Raw genomic sequence first — 22,743 nt, 5'->3', positions numbered from 1 at the left:
AGCCCATGCGCCTAGAGCCCGGCTCCGCAATGAGAAGCCACTGCAATGAGAAGCCCACGTGCAGCAACAAAGAGGAGCCCCCACTCGACGCAACTAGAGGAAGCCCGACCGCAGCAACAAAGACCCAACACAGCCAAAACAAATAAAATAAAATTTAAAAAAATCTTAATCTCATCAAATTCTTACAATAACGCCATCAAATCCAAAGATTTACGTGACTTACCCAACACCAATGGGACTGGTTAGAGGTTAGCTGGGCGAGTCTACCTGTTAATGCCTAATCTGATTCTTTCTCCGTTACAACATACGGCTACCGCTTTAAAAATCAGAGCTGGTGACTTCAGGTTATCAACGGTAAACCTAAATTTAATTGGGGGTCCGTGGACTTTGCTCTCAGTGTTGGAAGGTTCTTTTTTTTAATTAAATTAAATTAATTTATTTTTTATACAGCAGGTTCTTATTAGTTATCTATTTTATACATATAAGTGCATATATGTCAATCAGTGCTGGAAGGTTCTGAGGTCACCATGGTTTGTGTGTGGGAAGCTGGGCATGTCTTCCACCCAGTGGACCATGTTTTCTATGCTACGGAGATACGCTTTCATAAAAAAACATGATAAATTTAAAACTTCTTTCAGGAATGTTTAACTGTCCCAGAGCAGTTCTGGGCTGCGTGAATGAAGCCTGCGCAGCTCAGGGAAGTGGACTTCTACCTTAGTAGCGTCACCGTGACAACAGCGCGGGTCTCAGGCACAGAAACATACTGCAGATCCCTTTCAGACAAAATTCTGAAGCCCACGGCTGGAGGAGATGTGGGCATTCAGCGGGGCTCCGGTCAGGGCTCCAGGTCCCTACAGGCTTGAACGGCGGGCCTGCTCCAGGTGGACAGGGAGCCGGCCCCGCCCACTGCGCAATGCTGACCGGGAGCCCCCGCCCAAAGCACCCTTAACCCAGAAGGAGGGAGCCCTCAGCCACGGTTCTAAATCCACAGAAGTTCCCCAAACGGTTATGAGCACCCTTCGCAATGATCATTCTACGCGTGATATCAGAGCTGCACTGCAAACATTCGAGCAAACGCCGTTTTCCCCTTTGATGCCTAACTGGGGCCGCACCTTGGTGAGGTCTTTGTATAGCTCTGGGTACAGCATTGCCATCTCGGGCTTCACGTCTTGGTCCAGCACCAGGGAGAAGACAGGGAACATGGTGTAGACCGTCGCATACCTGGAGGAGAGCAGGGAGGTTACACGGGGGACCCGGCAGCACCAGGAGCACACCTCTGAACCAGAGGCCAAAGGTCAGACCCTAAACAGAACAAGAACAAGTTGGCAACCAAGCACGACTTGTCCTAAAACTGAATACTTACCCACAGTACAGCAGCAAGGTCTACAAGCCACAAATGCTGACAGGCAGCAGGATCCTTTTTTTTTCTTTTTTTAATTAAAGCTTTTATTTTGAGATCACTGCAGAAGTGAGTACAGTTATCAGAAGTAACACAGAGAGATCACGGGGACCCTTTAACCAGCTTTCCCCAGAGGCAGCATCTCCAAAACCACAGCCAATCTCCAGGGGGACGCCGACACTGACATGGTCCAGACACAGCATCCAAGCCCACCAGGGCCCCCTGAAGCCTGCTTCTCTCCCAGCCCCTCTGAACCCCTGGCAACTGTCCTCCATCTTATAACTTTTGTCACTTCAAGGTGACACGCACGCACCACACATGCACGCAGGTGACCCTGGGGTTCGGCTTCTCGTTCAGCCCAGTCCCTGGAGGTTCACCCAGGTGTGGCCATACGACAGGCCGTCCTCTGGTTGCTGAGGAGCGTTCGTGGCTGCGGACAGAGCAGCTCTGCACCCCGGTCATTCTCTGAAGTGCATCTGGGTCGTTCCCAGTGTCCGGTTATTACAAATAAAGCTGCTATAAACATCCACTGCACAGGTTTTCTGTAAAAGTAAGTTGCACTTATTTCAGACACGGGTGCCACCTGCGATCGATCGTATGTCCACAAGTTCAGGCACTGGGTCATAGGGCAGCTGTATGTTTAGTTTTATAAGAAACTGCCAAACTGCTTTCCAGAGCGGCTGCACCAGTTTACATCCCTGCCAGCATGTATGAGGGATCCGGATGCTGAATTCTCACCATAGTTTGGTGCTGTCACAGGTGTTTCAGCCATTCTGATAGGCGTGGAGGGGCAGCTCACTGTGGTTAAAATAAGCATTTCCTGGTGGTTGATGACACTGACCGCCTCGTCACGGGCCCGTCTGCCGTCCCCACGTCCCCCTGAGTCCCCTGCTCAAGTCTCCGGTCCGCCGTCCAGTGTCAGCCTGCACTTTGATGGCTCCAGATTCTCTACCTACAGGTTCAACCTCTAACTTCTGCATCAGGTTCAACAAGCACATGCTCTTTACTTTCCTCTAAATCTCTAATTGCTGTTGTTAGTCCCCTTAGGACTCAGGGGGATGAAAGGGCCAAGGAACCCAGGCAGAACCCGGCCCACATCTCCCGGAGCCAGATGACGCACGAGGACCAAGCTGCACGTGCACCCGGCCCAGTGACCCTCCTGCATCGGGATTCACGAGTGTCACAGCGCAGGCCCAGCCTCGATGAGAGCCCTTGTGCCAGAAACTCCTCCGGCTTTTCAACCAAATCACAAACATCATCACCACCCCTTTTATCAGTTGATTCTGCTGAGGGCAGTTTCCAGCGTGCGACAGGGTGGTTTCCTCCAGGTCCCAGCGCAGACCCCATCCCCCCATCAGCCCCCAGGCTGGGCCACCTGCAGGCCCGCAGGGACCTCCTCTCTGCTGCTTCCCTGGCTGAGCCTTCGCGCCCTCCCCCAACCCCGCCCGACCCCCCCGGGGCGGTAGGGACGTGGCATGGTGGATCTCACTGCAAATAAAGGAGAAGCAGGCTTCGGAGGGGAGGGTCGCTGGGCCGTATGCTTAGTTGTATGAAAAACCGACCAACTTGTCTTCTGGGCTCGTTTCACCATTGTGCGCTCTGGCCAGGAGCTGTAAGTCCCGGGAGCCCCAGCTTCCTGCTGACACTGAGTGAGGTCTGTCTTAACCTGGCCTCTAAGTGGGGTTAAAATGTCCATTTCCTGTAACTGATGATGTTGATATATTTTCTTGTGCTTGTTGGCTATTCTTACATCTTCTTTTGCGATGTACATTCAAATCTTCAGCCTTTTCTTAAAAAACTGAGTTATTTGGAGATCATGAAACATTCTGGGTACAGAGCTCTTATCAGATATACGTACTGAAAAGACTGTTTCCCAGCCTGCCTTTTCATTTGATTAATATTGTCTTTAGAAGAGCGAAGACTTAATTTTGATGAAGTCCATCTTGTCCATTTCTCCTGTAACAGTTCACGCATTTTGTGCCTAAGGAATCTTTACCCCCCAAGGTTCCAGGGATTTCCAGCTGTGAATTCTGCCAGCTTCCCTTGTCTCCGGCATCAGTGCCTGCTGCCTGGTGTCCACGGTCCGAAAACAGCTTCTCCCTGTACCTCACCCTGTCTTCCAGTCACGTGGGCTGGGGGGACAGGGCATTTCCTGTCGCTCCGTGGTGCCCCTCGGTGACAGGCTGCGAGCCCACCTCCTCAATCACTCGCTCACGCTCCCTGCCTGCAGCTCAGGACTCTTCCTCAGATGTCACGTGTCCTCCTGGCACCCCGTGAAGACGGCACCTGGCAGTTTTCTCACGTGCATCCTCAGGCTCCCCGCTGAAGTCCCCTGCGAGGATGCGAACCTGTGATGTCCCGGGGGTGTCTCCTGGGAGCTGGGGCCATCACGAGAGGGACACCTCAGCTAGAGCAGACCTGCGTGTCTCCAAGGATGCTGCCTGAACACGGGACGTCGGCAGCTGTCGGGCAAAGGAGGGGTTTGGCTCGACCACGTGGAGCGGGTCTCGCAGAACCCTGGATGTGCAGACGCCCGTGAACGCTAAGTGGGGCCAGGATGCACGGTGCTTCCCCAAAGGACCTGCCAAGGGGGGCGTGTGGAGGGAGGGCACAGCCCCTCCCAGGACCTCAGGTATGTGGGCAGACGCAAGCGCAGGCTAAGGGAGGGGAGTGGGTCACGTGCCGCCAGGTCGGCTCCAGGGGGCACCGGGGTGGCCTCGGCACGAGCTTCCTTCCGTGAAGTAACCAGCAGTGCCGGTGGGCCTCACCTGGGTCACCAGTCCCTAGAAAGCTAATGAAATGAACTCGGATAAAAACCGTACATAGGCGGAACGGAATTCTATCAACTGTCCTGTAGTTTCTAGAGCCAGCTATTCCATCGTGGAAGGTCAGTAATTTGGTCTGGTTAGATTTTATTTGATAAAAACACCACATTGCTTCCCGCCCAGTTCTTTATATTTGTTTTCTAGGTGAGGGCAAAACGATTTTATTATTTATTTTTGAAGAAGCTTAACTTGGAAGCATCTCCCTCCATTCCTGCCAAATCCAAGGCGCCTCGTTTAAGTGGTGGCCATGCAGAGAAACTTTAAATAAAACTTTCAGTGAAGTCTGATAATAAATAGGAGCTTTAAAAATAATGCGTGCTTATGCTGACAGGGCTCAGCCTGCAGACGGGAAATGAAATCAGGCCTAGAGTTGTAATTTCATGAACTCAGGCAGTTATTATTTAAGGAGTAATCACCACTGCCCCTTAAAATTTCCTTTTAAAGTTTCAAATCCATACTTTGAAAAATGGAAAGTGAGAATGGTTATGCTTTTCTTTGGCCTCCAAGGAAGAAATGCACTGGACAAACTCAAGACGTAACCAGCATTACTGTGCAACTTCTGTGCTATTTAGAGTAATTAATGTGATAATTATTGCAAAGACTTAAGCAACCAACAGAAAAATGTAACAAAATGTGTAGCTTTCTGTACCTTTAGGCTTCTCCCTCTCTTTGAAGGACCCTAGGAACTCCTGCTGAGATTAACAGCAGGCTGCCCTAACCGGCTCAGGGCCCAGCCCGAAGCCAGTCGCGGTGGAGCCTTTATCCTGACCTGGGCCTGGGGGCGGGGGCGGGGCAGTGCCTCCCCTCCACCTCCAGGGACCCGGGAAGGGTCCGCATGAGTTCCGTGGGGAAGGATACGCTCTAATGTCCACAAGAACCTAACCTGTTCGACAGCTCAAGCCACACAGGAGCCGGGGAGGAGGGAAGAAACGATGGAGACCTGGGGCGACGGGGAGCGGGCTCCAGCCCCCGCGGCTCCTGGGCGGCGGGCCGGGCGTTCAGGACGCCTCCACGTGGCAGGAGAGCGGCGCCTTCACCGCACACCCCTGCCCTGCCCCGGCCCCCGCTGCCGAGCCCAGCGCCCTGTCCTCGCCGGGGCACCAGCGCCCGCCCCAGGGCTCCCTCTTCCTGGAAAGCCCTCCCGCGCCCACCCCCCGGGCTCCGCCCACCCCTCGCCAGCCTCCCGCCGCCCCTCCCGCCTGCCCTGTGCCCCCAGACGCCCCCAGAGCTGGTCCCACCAGGTCCCCAGTTCGCTCTGACGTCCACTCTGGAGACACGGGTGTGCGGAGGCAGCGGACGCCCTTGGCCCGGGGGTGGGAGCGCAGGACACGGGACGGGAGGCCGAGGGAGCCCATCACTCGCGACGGGACGTCGCCCGCCCAGCTTCGCCCTGAAATCAGCCCACGTCGCGCCCCCGACGCCCCCGATGCCTCTCGCTGAAATCCCCGGGATTCTCAGGGCTCAGGGAGCCGCCGGGCGACACGCATGTAACGGTGCCCTTGAACTGGGCTCCACGGGGTGCGATAACCCGCTGGCTTGTCCTCCGCCGACCTGGGAAGACGCTGAGGCCGGGAGAGGGCACGCAGCCCCTCCGGGCGCCGGGCCTCCCCCTTCTCCCTGTGACACGGGGGGCTGCACCCGTGTCCTAGGGATGCGGGGGGACAGGAGGGCGCTCAGGACGGCGCCGGGACACGTGTGCTAACTGCCGTCGCCTTTACCACGCGGTGGAGAGGCCCGGCCCCGCGGCTGAGGGGCTTCGCGGAGGAGAGAAGCCGCGCGGCTTGTCCACCGCACAGCAGCCGCCACGCTGACTTCACCTGCCGGTGCGGTCACGAAGGATGAGGAGAGGAAACTCCGGTCTACTGTCGCCTGACACAGGCCTCCCGCTTTGCAGCTTCAGCAGCGCAACGAGCACAGCCTTCGCCCCGGGCCCCAGGCCGCCGCTCTGTGGACGGGCTTCCCAGCCGCCCGGCGGGTGCCCTGAGGATGAGCTTCGTTACCCCGGGAGGCCTTACGGAGTCTGTCCCGGAATATGAGGTCCCGTGCCAGCACCACCCATTCTCGAAGGCTCTGCTGCCAGCTTCACGCCGCCATCAGGATTAACCGTGTCCGGCCAGGAGGGCACAGGCTTCAGGAAGGGGCTCCCCAGCCTGGGAGCGACCCAGTCACCCCCCGCCTCCACCCCACCATGATGCCGCCGAGGAATGGAGAAAGTCCCGGCTCCGACACAGTTCCCGACCCAGGGGCGCCGCCCCACGTAAACAGAAATTCCACGAGAACGCGTAACAGCAGGGCTGTAGGAGGGACAAGCGGACACGTGCTGCCTCTGGGTGCCCCACTTCGTAGCTCCGTACACCAGTCCATTCGTCCTCAGGCTGAGTGTGCGGGAGCCACGCCAGCAAACCCCTGCATGTGTTCCCGGGCTACAAGCCCTCCCGACATGCCGCTGCCATGTCTGTGCGTGACGGGCCCACTTACCCCACCATGAGGAATCCCTGGTACAGAGGGACGGACGCGAAGTAGAAGACGGAGGAAAACACGGCCTGGAGGGAGGAGAGCAGCGCCCGTTACTCACGGTCGGCCGATATGCGAGCGGGCCGCGAGGCACCGGGGGCCCCCGCACGGCCCCTCCGGACGCCGCACCTGCATCGTGGAGATGATGAGGCCGCGGTGCATCACGAACTGGCTGAGCGCCGCCGACCGCTTGTAGCTGCTGCGCCCGTGCACCATGAGCAGGCGGCCGATGTGCTTGAACTGTGGGACGGAGAAGTCGGCCGCCAGCGAGGCCTGCCGGCCCTCCTGCGACCAAGGCAGAGGGGCCGGCTCAGGGTCGGACAGGGGCACAGCGCGGGCCCCGCCCCGGGAGCCGCCCGCCAGCACCCTGGGAGGACCCGGTCCGGCACTGACGGCATCACGGAAACTAAGCAGGGACCAGGGCATCTTCGAGACAGTTCTCTGAACTTGCCACCCCGCCGAGCGGCTGTGGGTTCAGCACTGTGGCCTGATTCACGAAGCAGAGGGGCCCGGGATCCAGCTTGTGTCCAGGTCTCTCTGGGTGTTTTCACGTGAGCACAGGAGGCAGACCACAGCTCCCAACTGGCCGGGAGACCTGGACATCCGAGCGCGGGCCGTGTGTGTGGGGCTGAGAGAGGGTTGCGGGGATCTGGGGAGCGGCCCAGGCACAGCCCCGCACGGCTCGGGGACCAGGAAGGCGCCCGAGTCCCGGCAGGACGTGCCTGTCCTCTACCTGCCCTCGTGGAGCTGCTCCCTCAGCGCGTGGGTCTGCCTCCCCCCAGCCCCCGGCCACGTGTGTGAGCGGGCTGACCAGGGGCCTGGCGGGGACAAGGGACAGACGTACCTTGCCCTCAATCCCGATCCCGCAGTCCGCTGCCTGGATCATGCTCACGTCGTTCCCTCCGTCACCTGGAAGCACGGAACACGGACGTGAAGTGGGAACCTGCAAGGGGCCGGCTTTCCTCGCCAACCAGCGGACGGGGTTTCAACACCCAGGAAGACAGGGGGAATCCACCGGGCGGGCGGGAGGGAGACGGGGCGCACGTCCCCGTGTGTTTCATTTCAGGACCCCGGCTTCCTGGACGCCCGTGCTCACCGATGGCACACGTGCGTTTGCCCGTGTGCTGCTGCAGCAGCTTGACGATGTGGGCCTTCTGCGTGGGCGCGCAGCGGCAGCAGACCACGGCCGGGCACTGGCAGGCCAGCTCCACGAACTCGTGCTCGTAGTACTTCAGGCAGACCTGGGGGCGGCAGGAGCGAGGCCGGGGTTCAGGGCACAGACAGACGGACGGAGGACGGATGGACAGAGCCTGCACGCGGGCCGGGGGCTGGGCTCACGTGACTGAGGGGAGGAGCGCTCCAGGGAAGCCCCGGACAAGCTCGTCTGCCTTCAGGGGATGCCAGCACCACCTTCCGGGGTTGGCTGAAAAGGTCTTTGGTCTTTAGCACACAACACCCTCAGCGACGATGCTTAGTTCCCCATCTTGGTGGGGAAAATAAAAATTCCCCAAAGCTGCCTGAAGTCTGTGGGGGCCTGTTGCTGAGCTGGACACCCCGAGAGTCACCCCAGCATGAAGGACAGGAGTCAGAGATGAGGGTCCTGAGCCCCCGGGGCGCCAACTACCACCAACAGCACATCCGCCTGCAGGGGACCCGTGCGGGCGCCCGTGCCCCACGTGAAGGGTTCGAGACGCAGTCCCAGGCCGTCTGCCACCTAAAACCTGGGCGGTGAGCGAAAACCCGCGTTCACGGCAGGTACTCAGCAGGAACCAGACGGACACGGTATCCCCGCTGAGGGGAGTAACCACTGCAGGACCCAGAAGCAGAAACAGCGGACGCTGCCTTTGGGGAGCAGGACTGGGGTGCGGGCGGGGAGGGGGGATGTGCTCTCCAACCTGCGGTTTCTCTGGGGGCTGACTGGCTGCCAGGAACAACACGTGGATTTGGGGCACAGAAACAGCAAAAAGATTTCAATAAAAACACACTCACAGAAGCGTGTGTAACACAAGTAGCTACTTTTGCTCCCTCCCCAAGTCCCAACTATAGAGAGGTTTTAAAAAAGACATCGACCTACAAGGAGGGGCCAGAACGGAGGGGAAATCTGCAAAACGTTTTGGGCTCTGGAAAGCAGACAGCCACGTGCACATGGCTCGGCTGCTGTGAGCAACCTGCAGCCGGCGGCGGGACCAGCCGAGAACACGCGAGGCCCAGGCCCCTCACCCCTCCTCACCCGCAGCCAGGGGGCGGGGGGCCGGGGGGGAACGGAGCCCTTCTGCCCCGGAGAGGCCGGCCTCACCCACTGGACGAGGGACGGGGGGCGGAGCGAAGAGCCAGAAGCCGGGAAGGAAAGGGGCCCGAAGCCCCGTTCAGGCCCCGCTCAGGCCCGCTCAGGCCCCGCTCAGGCCGCGCTCAGGCCGCGCTCAGGCCCGCTCAGGCCCGCTCAGGCCGCGCTCAGGCCCCGCTCAGGCCCCGCTCAGGCCCCGCTCAGGCCGCGCTCAGGCCCGCTCAGGCCCGCTCAGGCCGCGCTCAGGCCCCGCTCAGGCCCGCTCAGGCCGCGCTCAGGCCGCGCTCAGGCCCGCTCAGGCCCGCTCAGGCCCCGCTCAGGCCCCGCTCAGGCCCGCTCAGGCCCGCTCAGGCCCCGCTCAGGCCCGCTCAGGCCCCGCTCAGGCCCCGCTCAGGCCCGCTCAGGCCCCGCTCAGGCCCGCTCAGGCCCCGCTCAGGCCGCGCTCAGGCCCCGCTCAGGCCGCGCTCAGGCCCGCTCAGGCCCGCTCAGGCCGCGCTCAGGCCCCGCTCAGGCCCGCTCAGGCCGCGCTCAGGCCGCGCTCAGGCCCCGCTCAGGCCGCGCTCAGGCCCGCTCAGGCCGCGCTCAGGCCGCGCTCAGGCCCGCTCAGGCCCCGTTCAGGCCCCACTCAGGCCGCCAGAGCTGGGAAGGAGGGGACAGCCATCCTTCGTCCCCCAGCACCAAGGAAGTGTGGACAGGGACTGGACCGCGCTCCTTGGCACCATCAAGAGGGCGCTGCGCTGGGCAGGAGCTGGGGCTCAGGGAGCCCGGGACTGGCGGGCACTGGACCGGCTCAGCGGCCGGATGGAGGGCCCAGCCCGGGGGGGACCAGACACCGCGGGCTCCGGGGAGACCGGCGGGCAGGTCGCACGGCACCGGGCACCACGGAAACAGGCGACCCAACCGTGAGTTCACAGCGCTGCGGGGATGGGGGTGTGCCGAGCTGGCGAGGGGTCCCGGGTCCCGCACACGCAGCGGGAGGGACGGGAGCAGAACTCGGGAGCCCGCGGCAGCCGCGCAGACGCCGCGGTGCAGACAGAGAAATGCAAACGTGAGGCCGGAGCCGAGCCAGCAAGTCGGACAGGCAACCAGGGGCCCACGTGGCCTATAAAACAACACACACACAGTGAACACCAGCGAGGCGGGGGGCGCCCCCGGGGTCAGCTCGTGGGGACGGCATGGCGGGGAGCACGGGGCGACCTCCAAGTCCTCCATCCCAGCACGGGCGGGCAGGAGCGCTGCCGTCGGCCCCCACTGTCCAGGCCCCGCAGTCCCGGTGGCTCCGCGGAAGCAGCTGCACAGTCGGGACGCGGCCCCAGCAATGCAGGAGGCGGGAGAGCCAGCCGGACACGGCGCCATCTGCACACACGTGGCCACAGAGGGCGTGCCGTCTCCACTGCTCCTGACGTCCCGTCCACCCCCCCAGCCCCCTGCCCACCCCCCCGCCAGGCTGGCCTCAGTGGCCACACTGACTGGGTCACCAGAGGCTGCGCTGCTCCGCCCAGACTTCTGGAAACATCTGAGAGAACCGCGGGCAAAAGCTGCAGGGGGAGGGGCCCCCAGCACGTCCCCCAACCCAGAGGCTCTGGCCATTGCGACCCTGGCACCGAGTGAGGAGAGGGGGCTGGACCCGAGCGGGTCACCCAGCCCCATGCGGGGCCTCCAGGTGCAGAGGGTCCTGGGTCCCAGGGCCGCTGCTGGAAACACGCGTTTGGATAAACTGAGATCACGGCTACCAGAGCCAGGCTCCAAGGCGGCCACGCCAGGAACGAAGAGCAGGCCTCCAAGCGCCCGAAGAGTTTTGAACGAGCCCAGGACAGACCAGCGCCAGAGCCTTAAGGACCAAGTTCTCACTGCGACATGGCCCTGGCCTCTTCTCAGGCTCCACCCGCACACATCACTATTGTGAGCAGAGACGTCAAAACCAGTGGAGAGGGCAACGCAGGCTGATAAACACAGCTGACTGAGGAAGCCCACAGTCCACCAGACAGACAGGGCCCAGCCTCACCTCCAGGGAGAAGGACAGACAGACAGACACCTGCTTGGTCAGGGCCCAGCCTCACCTCCAAGGAGTCCCCGGATATGACCAGTGCACAGTCATGCTTCCTTCGAAAGGCATTCAGCTCCAAATGGGCTTCTCCCCGATTGGTTACCTCCACAAAAGGGGAAAAAGTACCCAATTACAATGCTATTTAAGTCACACAGACAAACAAGCCCTGATACACAAATCACAGATCTTTAGACACTTCTAATAACCGGAAGGTGCTTTACACAGGAAATTCTATAACAAACTGCTCTTTCAAATTTCTTCTACAGTGCTGGGAATAAAGACCTACTTATTTAATACGAATTGCTTTCCATCGTGTGGCAACTCAAGGCAGGAAATGTACGCTGTAAAGTGCACGGCAAGTACCACAGTTACAGTAAGACGAAGTGAACAGAAGAACTGCTTGTCAAGAAAGGGGGACAAATGGCCCCCCCTGCCCCCCATGAGCTAACAGGCACCTTTGCGTAGCTGGGAAAGACAACTGGCTTTTCTGAACATATGCGGTTAAGACAGCATGATGACCATGAACTGAAAGTCTCTCTACTTTCATAGGGCGGTGGGCAGGGTGGTGGTGGTGAGTGTTAACGCCAGGGATGCCGCTCTGCATAGTCACACGTCAACACACCTCAGCATCACAGCCCGAGGAAGCTGAGTTCCTTGTGGCCACACAGCAGGGAGGGACGGAATGACCTAAAGTCGAGGTTTCATTTAAAGACGGCTCTTTTCATAACGTGCCAAGTGACACAAAATGCTTTTATAAAACTGTTTTCTGTTGTCTCTACCATGGGTTTCAACTTGTTCTATTAGTTCAAGCAAACTGAGTTAGCTGGAAGACTGAACGATGGAGAAGAGTAAAATCAAGTCGTAATCTCGAAATATCATTAATTTTTGAATGAAAATATTTCAGAAACCAACATACTAGTTTTTGACATTCTTTCTGTGGAGACTTTATGGGGCATAAAAGAAATGATATATAACAGGACTGAAATAAAAAGCTTCATGGGTCCAGATTAATCAATCCAGACTCATCTTTAAATAGGTAGGTTTTATTGTGGAAATTTTATTTGTGGGGCTATAACACTGCAAAGTCAACAAAAATTGATCTGAAGTTTTATCAGAATCATTAATAATTTAATTGCAAATAGTAGTCTGCAGGGCCTAATTTGTGATTCTGATGCTTCGAAATAAAACTACATTTACATGTAAATTATACTCAAATCACTATTTCTGTAGGTACAAGGGCTTCACTTGGAACAGAGACACACGACGTCCGTTCAGCCGCCATCAGTCAAGACGCAAGAAACTTTTATTTTTTGTTTGAATCAAATTTCATCATAACTAGTAGATACAGTTAACACACAAATTTCGATCATTTCTATTAATTTTCTTTGATCTAATTGAGGAAGATCATTTAATCTGAAGATGGTAGTAGATTCAAAACACATTTCTACTTTGTATTTAAAGCTTGTTTCACAAAAGCAGCTTCTGGACCACATGTATTGTGTCTAACTAATAGACAAACGTAATTTTTTTTTTTTTTTTTTTGGCTGCACCGTGCAGCTTGTGGGATCTTAGTTCCCCGACCAGGGATGGAACCTGGGGCCCTGGCAGTGACAGTGCCAAGTCCTAACCACTGGCCCTCCAGGGAATTCCCAGACAAATGTAATTTTTTATCAAAATACACTTTTATAAATTGAACAGAAAATGACTGCAGTATGTCTATTTTAAAATAGATATTTAGTCGTTAATAATTCTAATAGTACAACAGAAAAATACTCTTGAATTTAGACCTTGTTTCACTCTACCAAAAGCAGCTTTTTGACCACATTTAATATATGTAACTAACAGAAATCTATTTTTAACACGTTTTTATAAATTGAGTAAGAAACTTACTTCTCTTTTAAAATAGTATCTATTAATTAATAAATACCTGCGTATACATTCTCACAAAACCAGTAAGTTTCAATTCAAAACATTTAAAATTCAAAGTGATGTGGACGTACACTTACCGGCCTGAAAATGTGCGTGTCCTGCGTTCGAGACACCAGGTGAGAACTCTTGGCGATGCACGTGGCCGTCTCCAGTTTATCACCCGTCAGCATCCATATCTAGGAAACAGTTTCAGCTGGTGAACCCCAACTCTATCACGTGTTCATCTCTGAAAAGTGTCTGCCCTTGAAAAGATATTTGCACATCCGTGTTTTCAGCATCACTATTCACAACAGCCAAAACGTGAAGCAACGCATGAGTCCATGGATGGATGATGGAGAAACCAAATGTGGTCCTTCCATACAATGAATATTAAAAAAGGCAGGGGATTCTGACACCTGCAACAACTATGCTGAGAGAAACAAACCAGTCACAAAAGGACAAACACTGCATGATTCCACCTGAATGAGGTCCCCAGAAGAGTCAGACTCATAGAGAAAGGAAGTAGATGGTGGGTGCCAGGGCTGGGGGAGGGCGAGGAGGAGCCAGCGTTCCACGGGGACAGAGTTTCAGTTTTACAGCATAAAGAGTTAGGGCAGGTGGAGGGTGCTGGCTGTTACACGACAGTGTGAATGTACTTAGTGCCACTGCACCGTGCACTTAAAAATGGTGAAGATGGTAAACTGTACATCACGCACATTTTACCACAATAAAAGTCTCTGCCAACTTGCTTAACTGAAACAGGTAAGAGCAAAGTGACGTTTAGACACAGCAGCAGAGCTGAGGCAGGTGAACGACTGGGGATTAGGAGCCTCGCGGCTGGGGCTGAGGACGCCGCCTGAGTGTGTCAGAAGGCCACGTCTACGCGGCCTTGCAGGCCAAGCAAACAGGCCCAAGGACCACAGGCTGAGGGCTTGCAGAGTTAGGGGGACCCTGAAATCCTTGTTCTCACTTGTGTGAGTTTTTCGGTTGAAAACTGAAGTTCAAAATGGGTAAACGGGCAATAGTTAACCCGAAAGTTGTTTCGTATCAAATAAGTCATGTCAAATAACACCACTTAAAAAAATATATTTTTTTTAAATGTAGCCCTTTTATTTTACTTTATTATTATTATTATTATTATTATTTTTGGCCACGCCGCATGGCTTGTGGGATCTTAGTTCCCAAACCAGGAATTGAACTCGGGCCACGGCAGTGAAAGCCTGGAATCCTAACCACTAGGCCACCAGGGAACTCCCGAACGCCACTTTTACTTAAAAATATCAAACACATGCACGTATTGTATGTGTAAATATCCCTAGACTGAAAAGAGAGCAAAATCAGGACAGTTTATACATAACAGGATGGTTTATATATCTTTTCTATAACAGCAGCAATTTCTCGCTATCATCTGAATTTTTCAGATGTATCATATGTATCATACATAAATATGCATTTTGGGGAACAGGAAACAAAAAACTTACATGGTATACTGGTTCTCTGCTTAGGCACAATCTACCTGTGGCTCTTTTCAGTGTCTGAGGGTTTGTGTTTTTTATTTATGTTACACATTAATATTCACTTTACTGAGCCTGGATCTAAGAAGACGACACGTCACCGTGACAAAGTTGGGAACAATTAACGCCACAGAACAAGAAGTCCCGCTGCTGCCAACTCAGGGATAAGTGTGGGCCTGGCCGAGCGCCACCTCTCAGGCTCAGAGGACGGGCTGAAGCCACATCCTTGAACTATAACGGGACAAACGAGTCTGCTTCTCCTGACGGAACATGGAAAGGAAAAAGGGCAGAACCCCAGCGAGTATTACTGACTTCAGAGCTTAGCAAGCAGCTAACACAAGCACCCAAGTCTTTACACAAGAAATGCGCATGCCTCGGCTGTGCTGACAAGCCAGCAGCAACAGCCAAGAGCGAGACTGATGGGGAGCTCGTGAACAATCACAACGGAACGAGCGGGTCGTCTGCCTCTACTCAATCATGTTTCTCCACGCAAGCTTCTGGTCGCACAGGCTTAGACCGGGTCACAGTTCTGGGTCTGAACTGCTCTCTTCCACTCTGACTAGCACCTGGACAGCACACGCAGACACCAGCGGCCGCCCCTTCCACGGCCGCGAACGGGTGGGGAGGCTCCGACATCTCCCCCGCCCAGAGGCCTGGACGGCAGGGCCCCCTTGCTGTGCCCGTCACAGCGCCCTCATCAAAACGTGCCGAGTGTACTGTTACTTGAAGCCGGCCACGGCTTTGCCTTCTGACATCTTCCTCCAGTTCTCTCCCTGTGCTCCAGTTAGACACGAGTATTTCTTTTAAGAGTAAAGCTGTACTTTGCTCATTCTCAGTCCTTGAGGCAGCACTGAAATGCATTTTCTCAGCCATCTGTAACTGAACTTCAGCTTCAGGGAGAGCACAGGGAAGTGAGGCAAGAAGGCGGTTTCCTGAAAACGAAAACTTACACCACAGCGTGCTCACCTCCCCGGGACCCTGCGAGGACAAACCGTTAGAAGACGACGGCAGGTCAGCTGGTCAGGCGGGGCGCACCGTGCGGGCTACGGGGCGAGCCTCCCCACGCGGATAGAAGCCTGCCGTGGGGAGCAGCTCGGGCCGGGCCAGGCCTCCGGCTGCTGTGAGGACGCCCGCGGCCGGGAAGGCAGCCGAGGAGGACAGACGGCCGCCGGGAAGGCGGGGGCAGAGCCGCCCGCGCCGCTGCGTCTGGGTGACGGGCGGGCGGGCGCAGCCCCCGGGGCGGGACACGCCGAGACCTCCGCTCACCTAGGCCCTCACCCGCTCCACCTCCAGGGGGCGCCCGCTCCCTCGCGGTACCTTGATGCCCGCGTTGCGCAGCATCTCCAGGGTGGGCCGCACGTCCGCCTGCAGCTGGTCCTCCACCCCCGTCAGGCACAGCAGCTCCATCTCCCGCTCCAGGCTCTCCACCACGGCGGCCACCTTGAGCGTCCTGTCGTGGATGCTCAGCTTGGCCTGGTTGTAGCGGTTCTGAGGACAGGCGGGCCGTGCTGTGACTCGCGCAGGACTGGCCGAGGCGGGGACACCCGCGGCGCTGCCCCCGTGCACACTGTCTCCCCGAGGCCGAGGCCACGGCGGGAGGCCGGCCGCTCACCTCGAAGTCCTGGTACTGCTCCTCCGTCAGCGCCCTCTTGGCCACCACGAGGGTGCGCAGGCCTTCGCGGGCCATGTTGCCGCACTGGAAGAGAGAGGCAGGTCACACGCGTCCCGGCTGGCCCGCAGCCGCGGCCACGTCCTCCGCTAGCTCATCCCGCCAGACCCACATCCCCGTGGGAGGGCGGGAGCGGCCGGCTCCCCAGCCGCCGTGCCACGCGGCCGACCCGACCCGGGGTCCCTGCGCCCCCCGACTGCCCGCCAGGTGGGATGCGGAGGGGACAACGGGCACGGCTCTCTCCCCACTACGGGACGGGACGGGCTGCACGTGTGCGCGACACAGACACGGCCCCACGAGCCGTGCAGGCGGCCGTCACGGCCACCGAGGGAGCCGGGACTCGGAGCGTCCGACCGCCGCCCTTCGGAATCAGCGATACCAGGGGGCTTGCGCCCGGCCCGGGGACACACTTCCACGCGCGCCCATCCCGCCCGGCCCCGTCCGTTCAAGGGCAGAGGTCCCCGTTTCCGGGTAACGGCACCTTCCTCTGACAAAGCTCGTTCACTGCACTTAACGTCCGCAGGATAAACCATCCCGAGTCTCTGGGGTTCCTTTCTAATCCTCCGGGGAGACCTGATCTGCCTCCCGCTGTCACACACCAGGCCGTGTGCGGAGAGGTCCCCACTTGCACACCAGCCCCACACTCGCCGCGGCCCGTGGATCCTGGGGCCCGGCGGGCGACGCCACGGTGCCTCTTCATACCGCCCGGCTCCCCGGTCCTAGCTCCGTCTCGTTTCTAACAAACACACATCTGGGGGCAAAGAGGGGGTCCTGCGCGGAGAGGAAGGGGCTGCCCCCCAGGCACCGCCGCCTCGGCTCGCGGGCGTCGCGTCCACACAGAGGACGGGCTCGCGCTGCAGGCTTTACAAAAGCGCCCTTTCCGCCGCGTGACGGACCGCGTAGGTGTGCTTTGGTTTCTTAGTATTTGGGGAACACACGCTGATACCCAAGAATCCAGCTTGGGAGCTTCTGTGACACAGAACAGCCCCCTGTAAACTCAGGCTCTGAGTACCTGCTGGCTTTGGATAAAGTGAAAGGCTTTCCCCACGACAAGAGTATTAAGAACAAAGACTGCGGTGGGAGGGTGTGGAAGGATTTATCGATGGGAGAAACTACAGTGTTGGAAATAAATGCACAAAGGATTTTTAATAAAGTTATCTGAAAAACAGTCTGACATTATCTGTCTGTTGCAAGACATTTATCGATTTGACCTCATAAAGCTAAATAAATTAAACAAGGATTTTATAATTAATTGCACATCATTATGACCCAAAGTAATTTTTATGGCATTTTACTAGGTCTTCAGGGAGTTTAATTTATTCATGTCCCTGATTAAATCCAGTGCCTGAAGGAGCTATTGATTCATATTGCCAATACCGTCGTGGACGTGGGCTGTGGCCCCTGGACTGACAGACAGACGCCCGGCCTGAAGGGGGTGGACACGCTTGAGCCCCACCGACAACATGCACCCAGTGAAGGAGGTCACGCTCATAAATTCAGCGGTTTAGTTTTACTCTGAAATCTAAGTTTTTACGAATACATAAATGTAAACAACAAATAATCTCATGAAGCAAAATACAAATCGTATTTGTTCAGGGAGAATTGGATGAAAATATAGGATGGGTTATATTTGGACCTTATCTCCACGTTTAAAGTGAATCCTATGTACGTATTAGAATTAAACTCTAACTAAAATATCCTGGTAAATAGGTTACAAAATAAATATCATGTTAAAATATAACTCTGGTTATATGCACAATACTGTTTCAGAATATGTTAGTGAATGATGAGGGATGCTTTCTATTTTTTCACCAAAATAAACAAAATATTCTTCATAAGGACCCACTTGCACACATCTACACGTATTCACACAGACACCAAAAATAGCAGTTGTTCACACAGAAAGTACAGTGTTTATGATTTACAGTACTCCTGTCCTCTCTGCTTTATGAACCGACGGTGTCGGGTGTGAAACCTGGCACCTTGATTCGCTCCAGTGACGCCAGCAAAAGTACCTACGAGTCGGAGAAAGGAGGCCGTGCTTCTATCACTGCCCTGAGTTTCGTAAAAACATCTGCACAACGTGAGACAGCTCATACCTCCTCCTCCAGCCAGTCATTATACTGGACGACGGTGGACATGGCAACGTCGGCACCTTTCATATAGAACGTGATCTCTGCCGTGGACTCGTCCTGTAACAAGATGGGAGTGAACACAGACACGTTGAGGCCACGCGGCGGCTACTGCGGGGCTGCTCTGACGGGAACGCCCTGGGAGGGCAACTCTCCATGAACCCACCCCCCCGGGTGAGTCACTGAGTCACCTTCTAGGCAGGGCTGTGTCCTCCCTAGGCGCGGCTGTGTCCTCCCTAGGCGCTCAGGCCACCAGCAACCGAGAGCATAACTGTGGCTCTCCAGATGCTGTGCTGAGGGTTTTGAAATAAAATCTGTAAATGAACATACGCCTTGGACTGCAAGGTAAATTCTCTCAAATTTCCAGAGCTTGAGTGAATACGCTTCCTAGTTTAGCCAACTTCCGAGATGTATTTGTGGTATTCGCTACAAAAAATTTAATAGGGGTATATTTTAGCAACTTTATGCTCATAAATCATTCTTCAGGTAAACTCTTTGGCTGCCACTGCTGTGGGAAACAAAGCAGCTCGAGCTGATTTCAAAAACTTCATGAACATTTCTACTTATTCTGCCTCAGGCGTCTTAGGAAGGTTGTTTTAAATCATGACTATTAGAGCCACACCAGCTTCTCAGCATAAATTGTCAGTTTGGATTTTATTATTACAAAACACTGTGACGAGCATAAAGCCCTGGAGTGAGCCTTAAGAGACCGCTGCGGTGTCCTCACAGTGACCAGAGCAGGCACCCAGCTCGGGGACAGAGGCCAGCGTACCCTGACGATGACCCCCATCCGCTTGCTCTCCGAGGTGAAAGGGAAGGTCTGCAGGATGCAGTAGGTCAGGATCTGGCCGCTGGGGGTCCTCAGCTGCATGGACGTGAGGTCTCTGTTGACCAGAGTGAGGCCGACGCTCTCCGTCCACTGCACCAGGGCCACCTGCGGGAGACCAGCGAGATGTGAGGCCGGGAAGGGGGCATCAGGCCAGCGGTCAGTGAGCTCGCCGAGATGCCACCAAGAGATGAAACTGAACACGTCCAGGCCCTGCTGTTTCTGAGGCCACGTCTAGTATTCATTACAGGGAAGCGATACGCAGCGAGACTGAGGGCCTTGGTCTTACCGTCTAAGATAAAGGCCGTTGGTGAGCACACTTGTGTTGCGATTTGTGTTACCAGCTGCCTACAGCCAGGGTTTAAAATCTACACGGAGCGCCCGCCGGGCTGGACGGCTTGGAGAGCAGGCGGGGCTGGGCTCAAGGACGCCCGCGACAGTGATGCCCTGAATCCCTCGTGTGTCTCAATCACGGACCAACTGGCGACTGGGGGCTCCACGGCCAGCACGTCTGTGGGGAGGGCAGGCCCGGGCGCCAAGCCCGACTCTGGCAGTTGGAAGCCCCGTGACCTGGTCCTTTGCGTACTGAGACTCACCCGCCCGTTCTGTGGAAGATGTATTTGCAAACTGTTCTAAAGGGGAAGCGATCAGAGGAGGCTCCCTGGCATGTGGCAAGGACTCAAAAATAGAAAGTATTCTTACTTACAATCATTTATGATTTAAACGTAAAAATCTTAAGTGGAAAAATAATTTTTAAAGTTCACCATTCATGAATAGTAATTTTTATGACACTAAGCGTTTTCAGAAAAAATTCAGTTTGTCTTTAAAAGCAACCTCACTGCAAGAAATTCATGGCGTGCTGCCCCCGCCGTGCAGGTGAGGACCCCGCGGCCGGCGGGCAGTGGCTCCTTCCCCCTGGGGGCTCCGGGCCTCTCCTCACCCTGGCGCCTCGCCCTCACCTGCAGTTCCTTTCACCACCGGTGCTTTCAGCGTTTGACCTGGGGTTCTGAGAAATCATATCATCAAGAGCGTTTTAAATTCTGTCTAGTGTGCAGACGTTACTGTTCTCTCCTAGTGATTCCTGAAAACTCCCGTCTGACGAGATCCCCAGCAGCTCTGGTGCCGAGGTGAGACCGCTCAGCCCGGAACCCTCGAGTGGCCGTGTACCAGCTCCATGAATCTGGGTGACAGGCTGCACCCCTAAGCCCCGGTCTCCTTGTCGATACAATGGTGACGACCTCCCAGGGTTATGCTGAGGTCTGACCCACCCGTGGGGCAAGACGGGAATAAAGACACAGACCTACCAGGGAATGGACTTGAGGATACGGGGAGGGGGAAGGGTAAGCTGGGACGAAGTGAGAGAGAGGCATGGACATATATACACTACCAAACGTAAGGTAGATAGCTAGTGGGAAGCAGCGGCGTAGCACAGGGAGATCAGCTCGGTGCTTTGTGACCACCTAGAGGGGTGGGATAGGGAGGGTGGGAGGGAGACGCAAGAGGGAGGGGATATGGGGATATACGTATGCATATAGCTGATTCACTTTGTTATACAGCAGAAACTAACACACCATTGTAAAGCAACTATACTCCAATAAAGATGTTAAAAAAATGTTCTGGGTCCCATTTATTTAAATAATCATCCTTTCTGCATTGGATTTCCTTGGCATCTTTATAAAAAAATCAACTGACATCTTGGTAACAAACTGACATCTTGGTAACAGAAAGTCTTCCAATCCATGTGCACAATATAGTTCTCATATATAGACTGTCCTTGAGTTTTCTTCATTGTCTTACACTTCCCATCATACAAATCCTATACATATTTTGTTAGATCTATCCTTAAGCATTTTATGGGTTTTTTTTTGTTTTTTTTGGTGCTTTACAAATGGTACATTTTTAAATGTCAATTTCTAATTGCTCATTGCTAGTATATACAAATATGAGTAATTTTTGTATATGGATATCATAATGTGCAACTTTGGTAAACTCACTTATTAAGTCTTAGTAGAGAGTTAAATTTTTGGTAGAGCCTTTGGGATTTTATATGGAGACAATCATATCATCTATTAAAACAAAAGAGACAGTTTTTTGTTTCTTCCTCTTTTCTGGCCTACCCAGGTTTTATGTAGTTCTTTAGACTCCATTTTGCTAATATATATTTTTCTTGAACATGGTTATTTAATGAGGTTTTCAAAAATAATAGCATTTGGGCTGTGTCTTAATATACTCTCATAAAAATTTAAGCTCATCTATTATACACTCTTCATATGCGTAATTTTATGTGTGTATTCTTAGTCTGCATTCACCGTTTTGTATTATTTACTATTTTTGCCAACAGTTTTTCCATTTTATTTACCTTTCAAAGGATCAGCTTTTGAATTTACTGCTTATTCAATCATAAATTTTACGTTTTCCTTTATCTTTTCTTTCTCTTACTTTCCTTTGGTCTTGCCTTTTTCTTCTAAACTTTTTAGTTGGATGCCAACCTCATTTGTTTCATTTCTTTTTACCACTGCACAGCCCCGGTTTGATTTGCAAGGCACTGCCTAACACATAAGCCGGTGGAGGTGGAGTTTCCATCTGCTGACCGCTCCCGGGAGGTGGTGTCTTAGCGGGAGATGCTCGGTGTTCGCATGGAGGCTGCTTCTGACCACTGGCCTCCCCTGACCATGGCCCCTCTTGGGATGTTATCCCTGTATTGGGTCAGATTGCCGCTACATGGGGTCCTTCTAACAGAAGAAGAAAGCTGCTGGGGGTGGGTGGAATTTTTAGGTCTTTGACTCAGAATTCATCTCAGGAGCAGTTAACACGCTGCTGCTTGCTTTCCCCGTCGGTGTGGACCCCCCAGTGGAAGGGGCAGGGGAGGTGCCACCTCTCCCTGTCTCCTTTGGGTGCTGCCAGTGATGGTCCAGGCCACGTAGGAATGACTAGTTCTCTAACTTAGCTGTAAGACATTTCTAACAATGTGATTAGTGACAATAATACAAGGGTCAAAATAATTAAAATGTGACTGTAAAAATTACGGATCTAAGTGGGAGCCTAAGCTAAATCTCATCCAGAGGCCAAGTTAGCAACACACTCGGGTAACTGTTGTCACAGGCAATTGGTTTATGCTTTCACACTTCTCCATGCTAAGTAACTCGTGCGGGGCAAGATTTTATTATTAATTTTCTCTATAATTCCATTATTCAGAAATTTCTGTGCTAGCATTCTTTTCTTTAATCATGGTTTATTTTTTCCCCCTTTTTACATTTATTTTATTTTTTTATTCATTTATGGCTGCGTTGGGTCTCTGCCGCTGTGCGTGGGCCCTCTCCAGTTGTGGCGAGTGGGGGCTACTCTTCGTTGCGGTGCGTGGGCCTCCCATTGCGGTGGCTTCTCTCTTTGTAGAGCTCGGGCTCTAGGCACACGGGCCTCAGCAGCTGTGGCTTGTGGGTTCTAGAGCGCAGGCTCCATAGTTGTGGCGCACGGGCTTAGTTGCTCCGTGGCATGTGGGATCTTCCCGGATGAGGGCTCAAACCTGTGTTCCCTGCATTGGCAGGCAGATTCTTAAGCACTGCACCACCAGGGAAGCCCTGTGCTATCATTCTTGAAAAGCTTGGGAGAAGTTTCCTTTACCATA

The 22,743-nt window shown here is 54.7% G+C and overlaps 1 protein-coding gene across 2 annotated transcripts in view; it reads right to left on the bottom strand.

Annotated features, from left to right (window-relative positions):
* ATP9B (ATPase phospholipid transporting 9B (putative)) overlaps positions 1-22,743 on the bottom strand; it is a gene marked incomplete at its 5' end in the record, with an annotated part of 207,075 nt that overhangs the window by 9,752 nt on the left and 174,580 nt on the right. For both annotated transcript variants that reach the window (XM_079717497.1, XM_079717496.1), the window contains 11 exons: positions 1,113-1,221; positions 6,703-6,767; positions 6,868-7,023; positions 7,583-7,647; positions 7,835-7,979; positions 11,083-11,172; positions 13,076-13,174; positions 15,809-15,979; positions 16,104-16,187; positions 18,260-18,352; positions 19,065-19,226. In XM_079717497.1, coding sequence (XP_079573623.1) covers positions 1,113-1,221; positions 6,703-6,767; positions 6,868-7,023; positions 7,583-7,647; positions 7,835-7,979; positions 11,083-11,172; positions 13,076-13,174; positions 15,809-15,979; positions 16,104-16,187; positions 18,260-18,352; positions 19,065-19,226 — 1,239 coding nt within the window. The remainder of the gene's footprint in view (positions 1-1,112; positions 1,222-6,702; positions 6,768-6,867; positions 7,024-7,582; positions 7,648-7,834; positions 7,980-11,082; positions 11,173-13,075; positions 13,175-15,808; positions 15,980-16,103; positions 16,188-18,259; positions 18,353-19,064; positions 19,227-22,743) is intronic.

The sequence above is a fragment of the Hyperoodon ampullatus genome, assembly GCF_949752795.1.
Source record: "Hyperoodon ampullatus genome assembly, chromosome: 13".
Classification (NCBI taxonomy): Eukaryota; Metazoa; Chordata; class Mammalia; order Artiodactyla; family Ziphiidae; genus Hyperoodon; species Hyperoodon ampullatus.
This window is presented reverse-complemented; position numbering and strand designations above follow the sequence as displayed.